The sequence below is a fragment of the Camelina sativa genome, chromosome 14 (genome assembly GCF_030686135.1).
Source record: "Camelina sativa cultivar CO46 ecotype springtype chromosome 14, ASM3068613v1".
Classification (NCBI taxonomy): Eukaryota; Viridiplantae; Streptophyta; class Magnoliopsida; order Brassicales; family Brassicaceae; genus Camelina; species Camelina sativa.
This window is the reverse complement of record NC_141893.1, coordinates 21,312,666-21,333,376: the sequence shown is the minus strand read 5'-3', so window position 1 is coordinate 21,333,376 and position 20,711 is coordinate 21,312,666. Positions and strand designations below refer to the sequence as shown.

Sequence of the window (20,711 nt, the reverse complement as noted above, 5' to 3'; positions counted from 1 at the left end):
TCATTCATAAGGAGGAATGAGGATACAATTTCCATACGTCTGCAAATCAGAAATACAGTGTTGATAATATGACATGCACTACCATCTGACCTCTTCTTCTTTCTTTTGTTTTCATTTTGAGTTCTTTTGTTATATGCAATTAGTGATGAAATTATGTCCTAATTTGAATGATTATTCAATGATTATCAAAATCACTAGATCACCATCTTTCGGCTGAGATTGCAGTTTTAATCCTTTTGTGTTGTTTGTGTGATGATATTTGCCTATGGTATCTGATGTCCAAAGTTGAAGAAAATGTGTTTGGAGATTTCGTTTTTTCTTAGGCAGAAAGTGAAATCAAGCTTTGCGACACTGTTAGCTTCTTTATTCCATAAGCTACCTGACTTGGTTCTCTTGGAGTTGAAGTTGCTTCCGTGGGGATAATCTTTGGAACCATCTCTCTGTCGTTTTATATGATACCTTGTGGAGATGCCAACTAGCATATTGATCCGTGTTTTATTGACAAGTTCATGTCAGAGAAATTGAAGAGCATTGAAGGTATTTACTACTGGAATATCGAAGTCGCAACAAGTGTTTATTAGACTATTTGGAGTTTGCTCTTGTTTGTATCAATAACTTGTATGATTACTTTTCTGCTGATATTAAAAGATAAATGACAAGAGTTTACTTCTACTTTTTGTTTTGACCTGAGATATAAACGTGACAATGAAGTTTGAATAAGACGATATACACATTCTCGTTCGGGTGATGCTTTTGTGTTCTCTTTGAAAGACCTTACTCTGTAGTGTTCCAAAAGATCCGACACATTAGTGTCTCTTCTCCATGCCACGCTTCAACACAATTGTCTCCTTTCCCTTGCCTTTCATTATCTCTTATCACCTATTGTCTTTTTCCCTTGCCTCATTTTGGGTTAGAAGCACTGAGTCATGGCATACATGTCGAAGTAAAAGCCATCCCAAAATGATCAAAGCAAGTGTGCTAAAGGAGCTTTGAGGATCCACAATAAGTGATGCATAATGTATGGAGGCTAAGGCTGTAAAAACAAAATCCTGGTTTGGATGTATAAAGTCTTTATCTAGGATCATTGGTTCTATTTTAACATACAAATGAACATCTAAACAGCAAGTTCAACAAATCAATGGCAAGAAGTGTAATCCATGTCTTTTGTTTCATTGGATTGTGGAGGTGGATTCTAGCTTGTTTGGGATGTGAAGCCTTTGGATTATGCATGTTAAAATTTGGTAACTGTGTCAAAAGCATTCGAAGATGTTTACGCCACTGAAACTCTACACAGAGAAAGGTTGCATCTTACACATCTCTTACAGAGGAAAATGCTTGCCACAAGAATTAGAACTAGGATTTTTATGGGTGCTAAGGACCAATGCAAAAGCTGATTATAAGATTACACTTTTGAGACAATTGTCTTGTATAATGTATACAACTTTCTTCAATGCAAAAACGGAATACAAATATTGGACTAATAGAAACAATCACTTGGATCGTAAGAGAAACAACTTTCTCATGAAACTATATTAACCTCACACTCTTCTTCGTATCCTTGATCTCTCAAGCTATTGCCGCCTGGATTGTCTCGGCCTCGGTAGGACGCCACCATGACTTCTGAACAGAGAGCAATCCTTCTCCATCTTTGGAATGTGTCATTCTTACATTCCATTTCATCGATTTCACCATCTTCTCAATTTCTCCTATCGTTTCCATGTCATCCCTTACTATAAAAGTTCCTTCTGGTCTAAGAATCCGGTCTACTTCAGCCATTACCCCAACCAAGTTGCACCTAAAGTGATTTTGTTTATAACATAGCATCAGAATTTGCAATCACAAATTATATATCGGATAGACAAAGGGAATGAATAAATGTATGTATACCTCTTTTTCAGTGAAGAGAAAAGATGATCAGCGTGGAGAAGGTCGTAAGTCCGAGGGTAAGTGCTGAATGATTCACACCAGTCATGATAGATTCCAAACAAACCACGTTCGTATATAATTGGAAGTGTATCAGGTGAGTCGATAGGAACTACATTCATCACCCACAGTTTCAGATCCTTCAATGCAGCAGCAAAACTGAAACCAACAAGAGAGAGAGTTTTCATTAGAAATTATTGATCAATAGAGTCAATTTTGTTTTGATGAAAGATTGTATAAGCTTTTGCTTACCCTCCATAGACAGCTCTCATGTCCATTACATTTCTCACGTAAGACCAATCAATTCCCATACCGTTGAGGTATGACTTTGAAACAATAGTCTTCCAGCGTTCATGGTCTGCTGTGAAATCCTCTTGTGCAGGTTTTCCATATACACCTTTCTGAGAATCTAACCACTGAGGAACAGTCTCCACTCTTTCAGGCCAACTTTCAGGCCAAACTGCTCCGCGTTTTGATGAATCTTCTGTTACCTTGTGCATACATGCCTCAAGTGGAACATTCCTGCGTCAAACAAGTATGTTAGCATCAAGAAATGCATTGCATAATCAATGATATAAGAAGGGAAACAGATAAACTACCAGGCGGCATTTTGATCATCGGAGTCTTTGCAGAGAGGTGGCTCATTTTGAGATCTTTCATTGTAGCATTTATTCGACATTGGCTTCTGGTAAATGGCAGCACCAACTTCATTCAGTTCATCTTTCTTAATTGTCATCAGTTTCCAGCACATTGCCTTTGTTAGCTTCGACATAGCTACAAAACATAGAATAGCATCCCACAAGTTAACAAAAATTGCCAAAGCCCTATTCATGGCAAACAAAAGAGATAACAAATTTCCATCAACCTTTCCATATGCCAACATCTTCCTCGGTCTTCCTGTAGACTGGAGTCGCCGACCAGACAAAGAATCCTCCCGGCCTCAACGCACGATTCAGTTCCAAAAGTAGTTTACCACCTTCAGTTCAGACGACAACAAGTTATTCAATGAAACAAAAGAAAAAGGCTGAATTTCACTATAATATGGGAAACTTCTCACCTTCAATATGCCAAGGGACTCTACAACGAGCACAATGGATAAGGTCGAAAACAGACCCTGGAAAAGGTAATCTCGTGGTTCCCATAACATTTGACATTGCAGGAATGCCACGTTCCAGAGCAAATTGCACCTGTGCCTCGTGTTCGTCTTTGGGTGCAAATGATAAAGCAAGTACATCTCTGTCAAAAAAGATATCCCCCGAAGCTAGCAACCCCACACCCAACATCTAATATAACACGGGTCCTATTTCCCCACGCAATATCAGGATATGACTGCAAAAACATATTACAATAACGTCAATAGTTGAATGTGAAAGTTGTGTACACATTAAATGAAAGATCAATCAATAGTAAGTTGTACCTCTTGGAGGAAATCAATGTAGTGAAGCGCACCGTTCTTGAACTGAGTACCTCCACCAGGGAATGTTAAGTATTCACCACTCATCTTCACCCAGTTTTGATGTCCCTTGACTTCTGCGAGCTTGGTGTGAGGGATATTGGTGTACCAGATCTGTGACAACACAAAACAGAGTAATTAATAGATATCATTCACAAAAAAAAACATAAAGGAGCACAAACAGGTTTTTGTCTTTCTAATATGTAATTATGTATATTGAAATTTTCTTACCTTTTCTCTGCTCTTAGGCCACTTGATGGATCGCTTATACCCTTCGGGAAGAGCCACAAGGCAGCGTGGAGATTCCTCGGGACAATGCCTCTCACGATGTTCATAATGCTTAGTCGAATGAAGCTTTCTGATAGCTTGCCAATTGTCGAGGCAAGGGATGTAGTCTGGTCCAGCTGTCACGTTGCAGACTTTCCATTTAATTGAAGACACTTGTGCTTTCTTCTCGTTCTGCGATTCAACCAACTGGTTGACCAAGCCCCACTTCCAGTGCTTGACTCCTTTGTGATTTCAGCCTGGTCACCAGCTGGGAAAACATCTTTACTCTTCTCAGTGTTCTCTTCAGTTTCACCTTCTGACTTCTTCTCGGTGTTTTCTTCAGATTCACCAGCATTCTTTTCGGTTCCATTATTACTCTCCCCAGATTTGTTTTCTTCTGAGCTCTCTTCTAGTTGTGTCTTCTCTTTTTGCTTGGCTTCATCACTTTCTGATTCCGTATCTTTCTCACCCTCTCCATCTTTTCTATCCCCATCACCATTTTTGTCATCAAACTCCTTTTTTTCCTCAACTGACTCCGTTTTCTCTCCAGAGGTCTCAGGATCAGGCTTCTCTTCATTGCTCTCCGTCACAACCTCAGGTTCCTCGTTCTTTTCATCAGGAAAAGTCTTGGAACCTCGATCAACTTCGTCACCTTTGAAATCACTCTTAGTAGTAGTTTCTACATCTTTGGAAGTCTCGCTTGAAGAGAAGTCAATAGACTCAGTTGGGGCAGACCATGAAGACATGAACATCCAAGCACCAACCAAACAAAGAGTAACAATCAAAACAATGGTAATGGTTAAGCCATATCCCGATGACTTCTTCCCGTCTACACGAGAATATTTCCCCATTGCCATGTTCCTAAACCCACGGCACGACCCCTAGTCACATGCACCTGCAACACAACCAATCAAGAAGAGAGTACAATGAGATTAGTGATCAGAAAGACTATCTAAAGGTTTGGTTTTTAACTGTTTAGCAGCTCGGACTAGTACCAAAATAAATAACATTAATGACTAAGACTAGTAATAAGAGAACAAAGGAAGATCTCAAATGATATTGGATTCGTACACAATGGATATCAAACCATCGAACACACTATTGACTAAGACTAGTCTCATACTTGAGCTTGTTTCTTTGAGATTAGTTTGACGGGTTAAGTCCAATTTCTAAGCTGAAGCATATGTAAAAACCCTTTAGGACATGTAAACAATTGCAGATCTAAAAATAGTAACTGAACCAAGTCAGCAAAATCCATAACAAAGTAAAACCCAAATCAAACATGTCAAAATCCAAATCACAATATATAAAAGCAAAATCAAGAGCATACACATCAGTTAGACGTATAAAACTAAAAAAGAGATAAGCTTTCGGATCACTTAGGGAATCTTGCATTTGCAGAGAGATACGCAGAAGCAAGAACATCTCAAGAGAAACAGAGAGAGAGAGAGAAACTAACCAGAGGAGAAAAGGGTTGGCTCAGATCTCCCAAAGATTGAAACTTTGTGAACAGAGAGAGAGACAGAGTAAAGAAAGTTCCAGATCCGGATCTAGTAGAAGAAAGAACGAGAATAAGATACAATGATGATCCCACAAGTTTATGTGTATATATATATATATAACTCAAGAGCAAGTGGTGAGTGAGCAAATCTTACTACTACTACTTGCTCTCTACTCTCCACAGTTACGGTGTTAAATTACCAGAAAGTGGGATCTGATTTCTGATTTCACACCAAAAATTAATTAACTTTGCAACAACGTTTGTTTATTTATTCACTTAACCCCGCGTCGTCGGTCACCGACATATGAAGAAGACTCGAGGACAGATGAAAGACTTTTTTTTTTGTAGTTCGCACATAAAACGACATCGTTTACTTGATGGCAAACAGCTAAAGCTTGTGAAAAAACTCGGACAAGGCCCATTAGGCCCACTTTTTCTCATATTAGAGAAAGAAGCAGCAGAGGTAGGAGTGAGAAAGACTATAAAACCTGGTTATAGAGGTAACTTGGTCCCAAAGACTCAACAAATTTGCTTCTCTCTCTACTCTCTCTTTTTAGATTTTGTGTCAGATTATTTCCTATCTCTTTCGTCTCCATCATCTTCAGATTCCATCGCTTTCGTTTATTTTTTTCCCTTTACTGTCTGTGCGTTAGCGAGCTATGGAGATTGCAACGACCTCGAGTGCTTTCAATTTATTTCCAAAAGAAGAGAGATTTATTAAAAGCAAAGGTGTCAGATTCAATTTACTCGATTTCTCGTCGCTACCTATAATAAACCCTAAGCCAGATGACCCACGAATTCTGAGTCGATCCGGGAGATATGGCAAGGAAAAGTGCGACGTTGTGGCCTCTCCGAAGAAACGCCAACAACGTTCCGGCGAAGGAACTCCATCGGTAAAGAGACAAAAGAAGACCGTCGAAGTGGACTCATCTACTAAGGTCGTCTAGTCAAACCCTAGTTTCGACTGTTGTTTTATTTTTTGTTTTCTAAATTTAGGGTAAAAGCTTGACTGATGTGTTTTGTTTTTGTTAATTAGATTGATTTTGTTTGTGTTAATTAATTTGCTTACGTTTTTTATTTTTTCTTCAGGCGAAATTTATTAGGAAGTTGACACCGAGTATTCACAAAAGAGAGTCTGAGTCAAAGTCAGAGACGCTCACAAAAGTCACTAAACCGGTCGATGCGAGAGTAATTACAACAAAGGTTGCTAAACCGATAGATGCGAGAGCAATTACACCAAAAGTTGCTAAACCAGTGGATGCAAGAGCAATTACACCAAAAGTTGCTAAACCAGTGGATGCAAGAGCAATTACACCACATGTTGCTAAACCGGAGAACTCGATTACGGCGAAGCCTGATGGGAGGGTTGATTTGAAAAACTTGATCGCAAAGGCACAACATAAAATTCATGAGAAGAGGCACATCGATCATCGAAGAGAACACATTGCAAGGCAGAGGATAGCTGCTCGCTTAGCTCTAAATCAAGTAAGTAAACAAGATCTCAATTTTTGATATTTCGTGTGCACCAAGTTAATTTGTTTTCAGGTTCTGATATTATGTTGTTTCTGTGTTCTTTGTCAGATGGTAGCAACCGTTTACTTTAACGATTATCTGAACTATTATAAAGAACTGGAACAGCTTGGCTACACATTCATGCGAGATATACTTGATTGCTTGAACATGTTCAGTTTGTGGTCAAGAAGCGACTACAATGGTGAAACCAACTCTGTCTTGGAAAATTTCAAAACGCCATAGAGTGATGAAGAAGATTCAAGGAGAAAGAAGCAGCAGCGATCAACAGAAGGGAACAGCATGGAGCACTCCCTGCAAGTTTCTCAGATAACAAAGAATGGTGGATCCGCTGAGAGCATTAATCAGAGCCGTCAAAGCAAGTGTCCAAGCTCAACAAGTATGTGAATCTAGTGATAATTAAGAAAGAGGCAAACAAACTGAAGAAGAAAAAGCATGGAGAGTATAGTAGTTGAGTCGGAGTGCAGTGTTTTGTTTAATTTGTGTGCTTACATGTGACTTGTGTTATTGTGCTCGCTGCAGTCTATATATACGGCGTAATTGAACATGTCTGAAGTCTATCTTTTCGCATAAATATGACAAAGTTTTGAGAATATTTCTGTCTATATTAATTGCAAAGATGCCTTGCCTTCTTCATTTCATACCATAAATAGAAAAGATTCTCGTAGAGGTTTGTGTGATCTGTTTTGTTTTTGATGGAAGTTACTATAAAGATTCTGATAGAAATAGGAGCAACTCCAGATACTCCAATAACAAAAACCTGTTGAGACTTTGATATTCCACTAGCATTCATCCAAATACCAATGTGAAAACCATTGAAGTCCAAGAAATGCTATCCAAAATCTCCAGCAACCGCGCTTACATGATGAACGTGCTTATCAGTAATACACAGACGCTTCGCTGGATTGGGTTTGAATTAGAAACTCTTCATGAGATCAATTAATGTCTTGGAATCAACCGAGTGTTCAAGTCCTGAAGACTTAGAACCTCGATCAACTTCGTCACTTTTAAAATCACTCTTAGTAGTAGTTTCTACATCTTTGGAAGTCTCGCTTGAAGAGAAGTCAATAGACTCAGTTGGGGCAGTCGGCAGACCATGAAGACATGAACATCCACGCACCAACTAAACAAAGAGAAACAATCAAAACAATGGTAATGGTTAAGCCATATCCCGATGACTTCTTCCCGTATACACGAGAATATTTCCCCATTGCCATGTTCCTAAACCCACGGCACAACCCCTAGTAACATGCACCTGCAAAAACCAATTGCATGAAGAGAGTACAATGACATTAGTGACCGGTAAGACTATCGAAAGGTTTGGGTTTTAATATTGTCATATTAAAAGACTGTGCACCAGCTCGAAGTATTAACAAAAAAAATGTAGAAGTATTCCCTGGCAATAAGAGAACAAAGGAAGATCTCAAATGATATTGGATTCCTACACAATTGATATCAAACCATTGTAGACACTATAAACAAATGACTACTCTCATACTTGAGCTAATTTCTTTAAAGTTAGTTTGACTGGTTAAGTCCAATTTCTGAGCTTGAGCAGATGACCGATCATATGATACTAAATATAGAAAATGTAAAACCAAATGATTGCAGATCTAAACCAAGTCAGCAAAAACACTCGATTTACACCTCCTTACAAACAAATCAAACATTAGCCAAACCCAAATCACAAAGCAAAATCAAGAGCACACATCAGTAAGAAGTAAAAAACTAACAACAAGAAAAGCTCTTGGATCATTTCCGAATCTTGCGTTAGGAGAGATACATATAAAGTAGCAAATAGAGAGTAATTTTACAAAGAGTATTGAAAATAAAAACAATGGTAATTCTTCCACTTTAATGACTTCATTATTTAAGGAAGTATTGAAAATAAATTAGTCATGTTGCTATGAAAATATTTATCAAATAAAAAGTACTATATGGGTCATTAATATCTATCGTATAGTAAAATTTGAAATCAAGAAATACTATGATACATAAATTAACTATGTTATTATGAAATTATATATCAAACAGCTAAACCGCTTGTGTGCAACACTGATTAAGTAGAAAACTCAGAAAGAATTTTTATCCAAACATAAAGGAGTACGATTGTAAAAGTTGGTTATAGAGATATGGACGGTCCAACATTTTCAATTGTTACTTATACCCAAACAGAAGAAATTAAATTATAATGTCAAAACCCGTTTCCAATTCCATTTTTTTTTTGTAAATAAATATATTAAAACATTAAAAACCTTTTATTGTTGAAATTTATCTAACTTCTTTATATTTTTTTTTTCTGCAAAATCATTCATTAAAACTCACGTTCAATCATCGGTAGCAACACAAATTCAAAGTGTCCACCAAATGTGCCATTAGCTGAATAGTCAAATGACAATGTTTGGCAAGTATGTCTTACACGGATGTGGTCTACAATATACGTAGTACTATATCATATATAGGATATTGTTAACTTTTATCTTTTTCGTTGTTTTAGATGTATCATTTTTTTTTTTACCGTCAACTTTATTAAGATAAACAGAATTTACAATAATAAACAATTGTATTTCCCAAAAGAAAAGATATTAGATAAGCTTAAAAGATAACAACATTGTTAAATGAAATATGTAATAGATTTCTTGTTGTTGTTTAGAAGATTATATTCTAAATCTGAATTTTACTAATACAAAATTAATTAGCATCCTTATTTAAATTTTGTTAAATTAAAACCCACTAGCATTGTTGAATAAAGATTTAACAAAAAATAATATTACAAAAAAGTAGATAGATACAAAAAGAAAACGCTGAAAAGTTGTAGTAAAACATCATATATATATATATATATATATATACAAAATATGATGCTCTACTATGGGTTTGGCCTGCATAGACATAACTCGGTCCCGATTGCTTATATAATCTCTTATTAGGATTTTTGTTGGAAACTTTCCATCTCTTCAATAGCTTACGCCTTTTGGCAATTTCGTATTTTTTAGTTTGTGAATTAATGAGTGCTATGGAGTTTGCTACGACATCTAGCGCTTTGCATTTGTTTCCAAAAGATCAGAGATTCAAAAGCACAGATGGTACAGTTTTATCGATTTCTCATACAACGTGTCATTGTCACCTAATACCTACAAACCCTAAGCAGTGCAGTGCTTAAGGTAAAGAGGAATGGGCATTTGCCCTAACCCACCAAAATTTTTAAATTTATTAGGCCACATTTTTTTTTTTCTATTTAGGCTTATGTATTTAAGTTGATAACATAAATGTGTATGTAAAATGGGTATTTTGTTGAGAAGTCCATGATATTATAACAAAATAAAAATGTTTTACGTATAAGAATTTTTTTGGAGATAAAATAAAGAGAATTTGTTAGAAATGCCATTTTTGATATACCTTTTTTTTAAAAATAACATTTTTTGAACATTTTCATTTTTGTCTTCTTTAACACAATTACAATATGTTAAATTAACTTATAATTTTTTTTTTTGGGACTGGGTTATCTATTTTACATTTAGGGTATAGTTTTGAGAGAGTGGAGTTTAGTATTTAAAATTTATGACTTAGAATTTAATCGTTTAATACATAAAAAGAGGTATTTTTAAAATGGACAACATAAAATAGTATTTTTGAAAAGTGACATAGAAAAAGAGGCATTTTCAAAAATGTCCATAAAATAAATATGTTTTATAGTTATTGTTGTAAAAGTAACTAGGTAGTAGACCCCCACTTAAATTGTTATTTATTTTTTGTTATTTTTATAATTGATTATCTTAAGGATAATATTTTAAAATTATTTAAGTGAAAATCTATTGTGTTCTTTTAAAAAAGCCATCAATATTTGATCAACTAAAAAGCCCAAGTGTTTTTTTAGCCTTGTCAAAATCAAAATTTAAATATAAAATATTGAATTACAAATGTAATGATTTGGATAATAAAAAATATGTGTGATAACAATAACCAATTAAACTATTGATATATATATAATTTTGACATATATATTAATCTTACTGAAGATGTTATTGATATTAAATTGATTTTGGAATTTGCATAATTTAGTAAAAATTGTTGGGAATTAAATCATTTTTATGGCAAATTAATGTAAATAATGTGGTAATGGAAGACAATTAATAAAAGTGATAATTAAAAATAAAGAAAATGTGTGTTTGGAATTGTGGCTTATATTTTTTTTAGGAAAAAAAGATTAGAAAAGTTGTGGCTTAGATTTGATTTTTTTTCCATGGTGATTATTGTAAATAATATTTTTAAGTTTTTAATAACAAAACCACATTTTTTACACGTTCTGAGCCTAAGTTAGTCTTAGCACGGCACTGACCCTAAGCCAGATTTATACGACCCACGAGTTCTGAGTCGAGTCGGGAGACATGGCAAGGAAAAGTGCGACATTGTGTTAGCTCCGAATAAACGCCGCCAACGTTCCGACGAAGAAACTCCAGTGGTGAAAAGACAGAAGAAGCCCGTCGAAGTGGACTTAACTACTAAGGTATGTCATTAGACATTAGTCTTGTCATTTGTCAAACCCTAGTTTCAATCATTGTTTTATTTTTGTTAAATTTAGGGTAAAAGCTTGATTGATTAATTTGTTAATTTGCTTACGTCTTTTACTTTTCTGAAATCTTCTTCAGGCGAAATCTATTAGGAACTTGACACCGAGTCTTAAGCCTTAACAAAACAGAGTCCGACTCAAAGCAAGAGACGAACACACAAATTACGGCGAAAGGCACAACATAAAATGCGAGAGCAATTACAACAAAGGTTACTAAACCGGAGAAATCAATTACGGCAAAGCCCGATGGGAGGATTGATTTGAAAAACTTGATCGCAAATGCACAACATAAAATCCATGAGAAGAGAACACATTGCAAGGCAGAGAGATAGCTGCTTGCTTAGCTCTAAATCAAGTAAGAAACAAGATCTCAATTCATTACATAGTTTTTGATATTTCTTGTGCACCAAGTTAATTTGTTTTCAGTTTCTAATATTATGATGTTTATGTGTTCTTTGTCAGATGGTAGCAACCGTTGACGATCATCTGAACTATTATAAAGAACTGGAACAGCTTGGCTACACATTCATGCGAGATATACTTGATTGCTTGAACATGTTCAGTTTGTGGTCAAGAAGCGACTACAATGGTGAAACCAACTCTGTCTTGGAAAATTTCAAAACGCCATAGAGTGATGAAGAAGATTCAAGGAGAAAGAAGCAGCAGCGATCAACAGAAGGGAACAGCATGGAGCACTCCCTGCAAGTTTCTCAGATAACAAAGAATGGTGGATCCGCTGAGAGCATTAATCAGAGCCGTCAAAGCAAGTGTCCAAGAAGCTCAACAAGTATGTGAATTTATTGATAATTAAGAAAGAGACAAACAAACTGAAGAAGAAGAAGCATGAAGAGTATAGTAGTTGAATCGGAGTACAGTGTTTTGTTTAATTTGTGTTATTGTGCTCGCTGCAGTCTATATATAAGGCGTAACTGAACATGTCTGAAGTCTATCTTTTCGCATAAATATGACAAAGATTGAGAATATTTCTGTCTATATTAATTGCAAAGTTGCCTTGCCTTCTTCTTTTCATTACCATAAATAGAAAAGATTCTCGTAGAGGTTTGTGTGATCTGTTTTGTTTTTGATGGAAGTTACTATAAAGATTCTGATAGAAATAGGAGCAACTCCAGATACTCCAATAACAAAAACCTGTTGAGACTTTGATATTCCACTAGCATTCATCCAAATACCAATGTGAAAACCATTGAAGTCCAAGAAATGCTATCCAAAATCTCCAGCAACCGCGATTACATGATGAACGTACTTATCAGTAATACACAGACGCTTCGCTGATTTGGGATTGAATTAGAAACTCTTCATGAGATCAATTAATGTCTTGGAATCAACACTGTGTTTAAGTCTTGAAGACGTATATTGCATTAACTCACAAAATAGCTAGATCCGGATCTAGTTGAAGAAAGAACAAGAGAGAGAGTAAGATATATATTCGTTTGTTTAGAAGATATGTATAATAGATTTATTGTTGTTGTTTAGAAGATATATATTCGTTTGTCCAAAAAAAAAAAAGAAGCTATATATTCTAAATCAGAATTTTACTAATACAAAATTTAATAGCATCCTTATTATAATTAGAATTTTTAAATTTAATTAAAATTTTGTTAAAACATATGATGCTCTTCACTTAAATTTACTATGGGCCGGGCTTGGATAGAAATAACTAGGCCCCTTTCTTTTTTTTTGTGCAAACAACTTGGTCCCAAAGTCTCCGTAATTGCTTATATATAATCTCTTTAGCTTAGGGTTTTCTTTTCAGAAAGTTTCCATCTTTCGTATCAATCTTTTTTTTTGTTTTGGGTAAAATTTCGTTCGTGTCATCATCAGCTATGGAGATTGCTACAACATGCCCTTTGCATTTATTTCCAAAACAACAGAGAGTCCAAAGCAGAGGTGTGAGGTTCAAGTTACTCGATGTCTCGTCGCTACCTGCTATAAACCCTAAGAGCATGATTACTGAGAGTTACTCAGTTGGTTGCTTTCTTATTTATGTCCGAAAAAAAATTAAAAAATCTAATAATATTGTCTAAAATGCGAGAATCGCTTCTCCAGGAAGGAGCGGAAGCAACCCATAAGGAACGGTACGTGTCAAATTTTGGTTGGTTGTCGGATAAATATAAATTTTTTTTTTTTTTCATTTTCTTCTCTCTCTTTCGCGACCCTTTCTCATTTCTCTCTTGAGGTTAACGGTGAATCGGCGATAGATTCACTTCAAATCCGGAAAAATCGATTAAACTCGAGGGTTTTGGTGATTGACACCGATTTGTTTACGGATCGGCTTCCAATCACAATTGTTGTCATGTCTTATTCGCTTCTGTTCTCAAGATCCTGAATTTTCTCCAAGCTTTCATCGGTGTATCGATCATAATCTACTCGATTTGGATGCTCGATCAATATAACCATCATGTTCCCCCCGTTAAACCTCCTCCGTCTTAGCCTCTGGCGGCTTCATCTCTAGAAAACGAAGGTATGTTGGGTATCTTTCTCTCCGATTCTATTTGTATGTCGTCGCCTCTCATAATTAAGTCTAACATCAAAACAGGGGCGTATAGACTTAATTAGATTCAATGTCGTCGCCTCTCATAATTACATTAAAAAAAGTACTTGGGTTGGGTGTCAATGATTTATGTGAATGTGTATGTTGTGAAGTAGCTTTTGATTTGGGAATCAAGAGGTTGCTGAGCAACCAACAGTTGATAAGGACAACTTAAAACAACAGCCCTAATTAGATATTTGGTTGCTCTTTTGATGTAAATGTCGGGTTAAAACAGTTTGGTTGCTGTCATTTGCTTTTGCTCTGGTTTGTTTCACTTCAAACTCCAAAGAATGTTGTTTTGATTTTGATGAAACTGATGAAGCAGGTAGCGAGAGTAATAGTGCAACGTTGACATTTGATGGTGTTGATAAAATGGGTGAAAGGCTTGCTAATGAGGTATTTAGCCAGCATTGTTGTTTTCACTTTGATCTGCAAAGTTTATGAAATTATATTTCTCTTTGATAAAAACTGCTGGTCTTTTATTTACTTTGTCGTCGTCCTCTACGAGAAAAGTAAGCAAGGGAGACAAGAATGTTACACACTACTAGTCTTTTATTTTCTTTGTCGTCGTCTCAACAGTGGTCATTCCGGTTATAACCAGTTTCTTCCAGGTTTGTGTCTGAAATTGCAATGTCCTTGAGATGAAGTTTGGACCTCAAAAGTAGCTTGCTTAATTGATTTTTGGTTGTGTCCCTGCAGCGGTTCCTGCTCCTGTGGTCCGAAGACCAGTTACTATTTAAACAGAGGCTTGACTCTGTTGTTTACTTGTTGTACAGCTTCTGGTCCAGTGGCTATAGTTCAGAAGGTAACTGGTTCATGTGTCTCAAAGGGAAGGACTTACTACAGATACTCAACAACTGTGATTAACAAATCTTCTAGACCTCTGAAAAGTCTCAACCTTTCGATCAAGAATCTATATGGACCAATCTGGGGGCTCTCGAGATCATGCAATTCGTTCGGTCTACCCTCTTGGATGCACTCATTGCCATCCGGGAAATCCCTAGAGTTTGTCTACATTCACTCAACATCACCGGCCAATGTGGCAGAATCAAGCTACACTTTGGCTTGACCAAACAACAACTACACTCAAAGGAATCAGTGTGTATAGGTCCAAATTTTAACCAATTAAACAAGTGTAAAACACTAATAAGGTAAAATATGCCTTGAGTAACTTTTTTGGGGTTCTCTAATAATAGGTTGATTTTGCTTAAGTTCTTTTAGGGTTGCTTTACTTAATTTATGATTATTTATATAATTAATTAATGTGAGAGTAACTATAGTGGGTTACTCCACTAATGATGGTCTAAGCCACACGACACACGGGTTCTGGGTAGAGCCGGAAGACATGGCACGGAAACGTGCGACGCTCCTCCGAAGAAACGCCAACATCGTTCTGAAGAAGAAACTCCATCGTCGGTGAAGAGACAGAAGAAGACCGTCGTCGAAGTGGACTCAACTACTACTAAGGTAACTCACTCACTCGTCTTGTCAAACCCTAGTTTCAACAATTGTTAGGATAAAAGTGTTTACTTTTTTTAATGTGAATTAGATTGATTTTTATTTGTTAATTTGCTTACGTTTTTTTTACTTTTCTGAAATCTTCTTCAGGCGAAATCTATTAGGAAGTTGACACCGAGTTTTCACAAAACATAGTCCAGAGTCAAAGCAAGAGACGTTCCCAAAAGTCACTAAACCGGTGGATGCGAAAGTAATTACAACAAAGGTTGCTAAACCGGTGGATGCGAGAGTAATTACAACAAAGGTTACTAAATCGGAGAAATCAATTACAGCGGAGCCTGATGGGAGGATTGATTTGAAAGACTTGATCGCAAAGGCACAACATAAAATTCATGAGAAGAGGCACATCGATCATCGAAGAGAACACATTGCAAGGCAGAGGATAGCTGCTCGCTTAGCTCTAAATCAAGTAAGTAAACAAGATCTCAATTTTTGATATTTCGTGTGCACCAAGTTAATTTGCTTTTCAGGTTCTAATATTATGTTGTTTCTGTGTGTCTTTGTCAGATGGTAGCAACCGTTTTCTTTGACAATCATCTGAACTATTATAAATAACTGGAACAGCTTGGCTACACATTCATGCGAGATGAACTTGACTGCTTGAACATGTTCAGTTTGTGGTCAAGAAGCGACTACAATGGTGAAACCAACTCTGTTTTGGAAAATAACAAAACGTCATGGAGTGATGAAGAAGAAGATTCAAGGAGAAAGAAGCAGCAGAGACCAACAGAAGGCAAAAGCATAGAGCACTCCCTTCCTCCCTGCAAGTTTCTCTGATAACAAAGAATGGTGGATTCGCTGAGAGCATTAATCAGAGCCGTGAAAGCAACTGTCAAAGCTTAACAAGTATGTGTATCTGGTGATTATTTAAGACAGAGACAAACATACCAAAGAAGAGAAGTATGAAGAGTATAATTGTGTCGGAGTACAGTTTTTTGTTTAATTTGTGTGATTGTTTTCGCTGCAATCTATATATAAGGCGTAATTTTGAACATGTGAAGTCTATCTTCTCGCATAAATATGACAAAGTTTTGAGAATATTTCTGTCCATATCATTTGCAAAATTGCCTTGCATTCTTCTTTTCATATCATCAATAGAAAAGATTCTCTTATAGAAAGAGTTGCAGAAGATTCTCTCACACAGGTTTGTGCCTTGATCTGTTTTGTTTTAGATGAGAAGGTACTATAAAATGACATAAAGATTCTGATACAAATAGGAGCAACTCCAGATACTCCAATAACAACCTGCTGGGACTTCGATATTCCAGTAGCATTCATCCAAATACCAATGTAAAAACCACTGAAGTCCAAAAGATGCTATACAAATTCTCCAGTTACATTCCAAAGATGATATACTACTACTTGCAGGATAATTGCTATAGAGATAAAGAATGCGTTGCTTTTCCGAGAAGTTACCTGAGCAATTCTGTTTTCCGAGAAGTTACCTTGCCTCTCGATTTGGTTTTGCTATCTCATCAAATTGATGATCGAGAATGAATGGAGACATAGAAAACTAACAAAGTAACACTACGAATATTGAACAAAATATTAAGTTGATGAATAAACTCTATGACAGTCTCTACAACATCTATCAAAACATACTTTTTCTCATGGAAAAAGGTCAAGAACCTTTATAATCTACAGGAATGAACTTTAAACTTTCAATCTATAACTTTTTTCAGACACTTATTACAAGTCTGTTGCAATGACTGTTCTAACATAATTGATATTAAATGACCCCAAAAGCCTACCTTGACCACTGAAATTTTCTGCAATTATAACTTCTCTAGAATTTTGGTTGCTTTAATTTATCAAAGCTCATTATGTTCCAGCTCCTCTTATATATATAATCTAACAAACCTACTGGATTCTTCATCAACCATAACTTGCATTTAAAGATCGAGTTCTACAATACAACTTACAAATCTATTTTTGCTTTCCGATCTATTTGCCCTCATAATAGGGATGAACGAATGAATATAAAAAGATATGCTAATTAAGTTACCTAATATTGCATATGAATGAGTATAAAAAACATACACAATTTACTCTCTTTATATTGTTTTTGAATAACTCTACAAAAAAACCTGTCGGATTCTTCATCAACCATAACTTGCATTTAAAGAGTTTCTAAAATACAACTTACAAATCACTTTGGCTTTCGGATCTATTTGCCCACAAAATAGGGATCAATGAACGAATTAAAAATATGCTAATCAAGATGGCAAAGATGGCAACGTATAGCAGCTCTCAACGGAGAAATAATCTAATTTCAGAGATCAGATTCTTCTACTAGTAAGCTCAATCTCTACAAAGAAGGGCTGTTTCTTGGTTTGCACGGCAGATAAAGAAAGCTTTGCTTTTCCGATAAGTAACCTTAGCAACTCTGTTTTGCTTGGAGATATCTGAAGAAGAGTTTGGCCTCTCTACGGACGGACCAAACACGTTGCCTTTCGACTCGGTTTTCTTAAGATGGAGAATGAAGGAGAGAAGATTTGTGAGTTCTGTTTCTAAGAGCACTTTGCAACTAACAAGAACAGAGAAGTACACAGTAATTGCTTGTATATATGCTTCTGATCCCCTTATGATCACATACAACGAAGACAGAAGCATGTGTTCTCTGTCTCTAATCTTTTCAATTCATACCTTGCAAAGGAATGAATAAAAACAATAATCTTCTCAACACTTTATAATAAGTCACATCAACAATGGAGAAAGAAGAGGTTGGTTTGTTCCTCTTAGTTTTACTAGTCTAAAATAAAAAGGTAAATATCAAAAGTGCATAAACGCATAAATAATTGATTAACTATAAGGCTGAAAAGAGCATAAACGCCTAAATAAGAGCACAAAATAACATTGCTTTCACCCAAATCCAATGGATCATCCGTAGCTATCTTCTTGCCCTTTTCCTTTTTTTGTGTGATTCTGAATATTTTGTAGCCCTACGTGGAGCATGGAATGGCTTGGATAGCTCTAAATCGTTAACATGAAGATCCTCAACGTGGTTCACAAAGGTGCGAACGCTACAAGGATTCTTAAAAGATGAACACAAAGAAGCTAATCAAGATGGCCAGGAAGCCATGATCCGACTTGATTTATTACAATAGTACTTAAAAGAAACGCCCAGATAAAGAGCACAGAATGACATGCTCACTGCTTTCACCAAACTCCAATCATCCAATGAATCATCCCTATCTTCTTCCACTTGTCCCTTCTCGAATCTAACTATTCTGTATCCCCGAATGGAGCATGGAATCACTTGAGTAGTTCTAAATCGTTAACATGAAGATCCTCAACGTGGTTAACGAAGGTGCGAACGCTACAAGGATTCTTAAACCCTTCACCAAAACCTTGGACTTCAACACGTTGGAGAGTGTTCCTCTCGGGACTGAAGTAGAAAACATGAAACGGTTGGCCAGATGTATACTTGCGCATGGCAAACACAATCTCACCAGAAGCGGTCACTCCAGCAATGGAAACGTGACGACGGAAGAAGATGTTATCAGTACTCCAAGTGTAGTTGTGTTTGGACAAATCCTGTTTCGCTACATCCTCTAGAACCCACACATGCAACTCCTTATTGGCATCAGCGACGAGATGATCATCCAAATACTTGTCGAAATTAAACTCATAATTAACAGCCTCATAAATGTCGAAATCATCCTCCCAGTAAATCAAAGCTAACTTGCCCATAAAGTTGATCAATCGACAAAACCTTTCAACGTGAATGAAGCTGAACTTTTCAGACCTCAAATCAAAGCAAACAATCACATAATCATCATGAGCATCATCATCCCAAGGATCTTTGGTGTTACCTAAGTAGTACACAACACCGTTGATGCAAACCCCATCGCTTCTAATCTCATGTGTTAAGGAACATTCGATCTTTCTCCAGCTCATATCTGCAGGCGCTCCAAATGTAAGAAGGGCATGATCACCAGGACCAGTTGCGTAAGCCATGTACAATACCTTGTACTGCTTCCCAATCGGATCAAAACCAAAAAAGCTATAGGCTTTTCTGTAAGTATACCGCTTAGGTAAGACCGCGTACCGTCCAGTGTTTGGGTTACAGATCAAAGGTTTACCTTGGTATCGACAACCATGGAAATAGATCAAGCCAGAGTTGTAACCACATGAAAAGTACTTGATGTTACTGTAATGATGGATATTTATATCCTTTGGAGAGAACTTCTTCACGTGAAACTCGGCGGCTGATACAAGAGCCGAGGAGGATGATTTCTCATAAGGATCCTCAAACTGAGGCGAGGAGAAGAAGCACCACTCGCCACGGCCTTTGGGGTTTCCGTCGTCTGCGATGGCGAATAAGAGCCGCGGCTTAGACGAGGACTTGTTCATGAACAGCTCTTTGAAATACGGAGTAGCGAGCGTTGATGCCCATTGCTTCGACACGCAACGAAACCTCGCGACTGCATCTCCAGGCAATCTCGAGATTATCTCCAGGATGAGCTCAATCGACATGGGTGGTAATGATTTCATCATCTTCGAAACAGAGATGACAAGGAGAAGAACAAGAACACTGCAACAAGAGCTCTCGGTGGTGTGACAATCTCTACAACATCTCAGCAATTTCTTAGGGTTACAACCGTTTAAGTTTCTCCGAGACACACCCTCCTTTACACACAAGCTTCGTTTATATGCCTAACCGCGCGAATTACAAGTGAATAAGTCGGTTAGGTTTCACTAAACCGTAAACCATGTAAGCAAGAATTAAACCAATTGACTTTACCCATTTCTTGATTAAACCAGCTTCCAATTGACATTACCAGTCCGGTTTAAGCATCAATATTAGATTGATTTTCATAAGAATCAACAATGACCTGCCGATACAACGAAGAAAGAGATACATGTTTCAGACCAATTTCTGTTATGAAATGGCCATGTCAAATTGTTGTGCTCTTTTATCTATGAAATTGTGCTCTGCATAAATTGGACTAGAACTGGTTTCTTTACTCTGGAATTATCTTACCATCCCATTGTGAACAAGTTGGGATACATTATGGACCTGGTCTCTGTTTTTTTTTTTGCTATGGTTGGGATACATTATAATTCAAAATTGACAAATTTCATTATCAAATTCAGTTATGTACAAACAAGCAACTACAATTCTTTTAAGAGATTGAACAAGTTCTCCATAGTAATCAATCAGATCATCCACTTGAAAAGCCACTTCCACACCAAGAGAACCAAGCGAAGGAACACCTGCATAAGTAGACGATAAAACAAAAGATGATAACGAACAATACAAGAATGATTTAGAAAACCAAAAAACAGAAGATTGATAAAAAAAAAAAAAAAGATGTAAACAGGTATTAAAGTAACAGGTAGCTTATGGTAAAAAGAAGCTAACAGTGTCGCAAAGCCTGATTTCACTTTCTGC

At 36.5% G+C, this 20,711-nt stretch overlaps 1 protein-coding gene, 1 long non-coding RNA gene, 2 other non-coding genes and 5 pseudogenes across 7 annotated transcripts; 6 read left to right on the top strand and 3 right to left on the bottom strand.

Annotated features, from left to right (window-relative positions):
* The first annotated feature begins 9 nt into the window (after window positions 1-9).
* On the top strand, window positions 10-95 carry LOC147928494 (small nucleolar RNA Z195/SNORD33/SNORD32 family). The gene has a single exon (XR_015581211.1). It is a non-coding gene; the product is annotated as a small nucleolar RNA Z195/SNORD33/SNORD32 family (small nucleolar RNA).
* Window positions 96-134: 39 nt separating this feature from the next.
* On the top strand, window positions 135-224 carry LOC147928493 (small nucleolar RNA Z196/R39/R59 family). Its single transcript, XR_015581215.1, has one exon. It is a non-coding gene; the product is annotated as a small nucleolar RNA Z196/R39/R59 family (small nucleolar RNA).
* A 1,158-nt stretch (window positions 225-1,382) lies between these two features.
* Window positions 1,383-5,418, bottom strand: LOC147928491 (putative methyltransferase PMT24). 2 transcript variants are annotated; one of them, XM_087485594.1, is made up of 10 exons: window positions 5,299-5,418; window positions 5,103-5,193; window positions 3,608-4,538; window positions 3,341-3,490; window positions 2,981-3,252; window positions 2,789-2,899; window positions 2,523-2,697; window positions 2,176-2,445; window positions 1,888-2,082; window positions 1,383-1,795 (listed from the first exon to the last, which is right to left on the bottom strand). In XM_087485594.1, the coding sequence occupies exons 5-10, from the start codon at window positions 3,204-3,206 to the stop codon at window positions 1,567-1,569; spliced, it is 1,206 nt and encodes a 401-aa protein (XP_087341720.1). In that variant the 5' UTR covers window positions 3,207-3,252; window positions 3,341-3,490; window positions 3,608-4,538; window positions 5,103-5,193; window positions 5,299-5,418; the 3' UTR covers window positions 1,383-1,566. The 2 variants fall into 2 exon arrangements, with proteins under 2 accessions (XP_087341720.1, XP_087341721.1); XM_087485595.1 differs by lacking the exon at window positions 5,299-5,418 and having other exon boundaries at window positions 5,103-5,274.
* Window positions 3,320-4,500, bottom strand: LOC147928492 (putative methyltransferase PMT24 pseudogene; annotated as a pseudogene).
* A 382-nt stretch (window positions 5,419-5,800) lies between the features above and the next one.
* On the top strand, window positions 5,801-7,077 carry LOC147928490 (uncharacterized; annotated as a pseudogene).
* A 2,613-nt stretch (window positions 7,078-9,690) lies between these two features.
* LOC147928489 (uncharacterized) lies at window positions 9,691-12,055 on the top strand (annotated as a pseudogene).
* A 1,033-nt stretch (window positions 12,056-13,088) lies between these two features.
* On the top strand, window positions 13,089-16,090 carry LOC147928487 (uncharacterized; annotated as a pseudogene).
* On the top strand, window positions 13,207-15,006 carry LOC147928488 (uncharacterized). Its single transcript, XR_015579540.1, has 4 exons — window positions 13,207-13,726; window positions 14,121-14,191; window positions 14,309-14,406; window positions 14,495-15,006. It is a non-coding gene; the product is annotated as an uncharacterized LOC147928488 (long non-coding RNA).
* A 2,283-nt stretch (window positions 16,091-18,373) lies between the features above and the next one.
* On the bottom strand, window positions 18,374-19,924 carry LOC147928486 (F-box protein At2g16450 pseudogene; annotated as a pseudogene). Of its 2 annotated transcripts, XR_015580962.1 has the most exons (2): window positions 19,734-19,818; window positions 18,374-19,489 (listed from the first exon to the last, which is right to left on the bottom strand). The product of XR_015580962.1 is annotated as an F-box protein At2g16450 pseudogene, transcript variant X2 (transcript). The 2 variants fall into 2 exon arrangements; XR_015580961.1 differs by having other exon boundaries at window positions 18,545-19,924.
* Window positions 19,925-20,711: the final 787 nt, after the last annotated feature.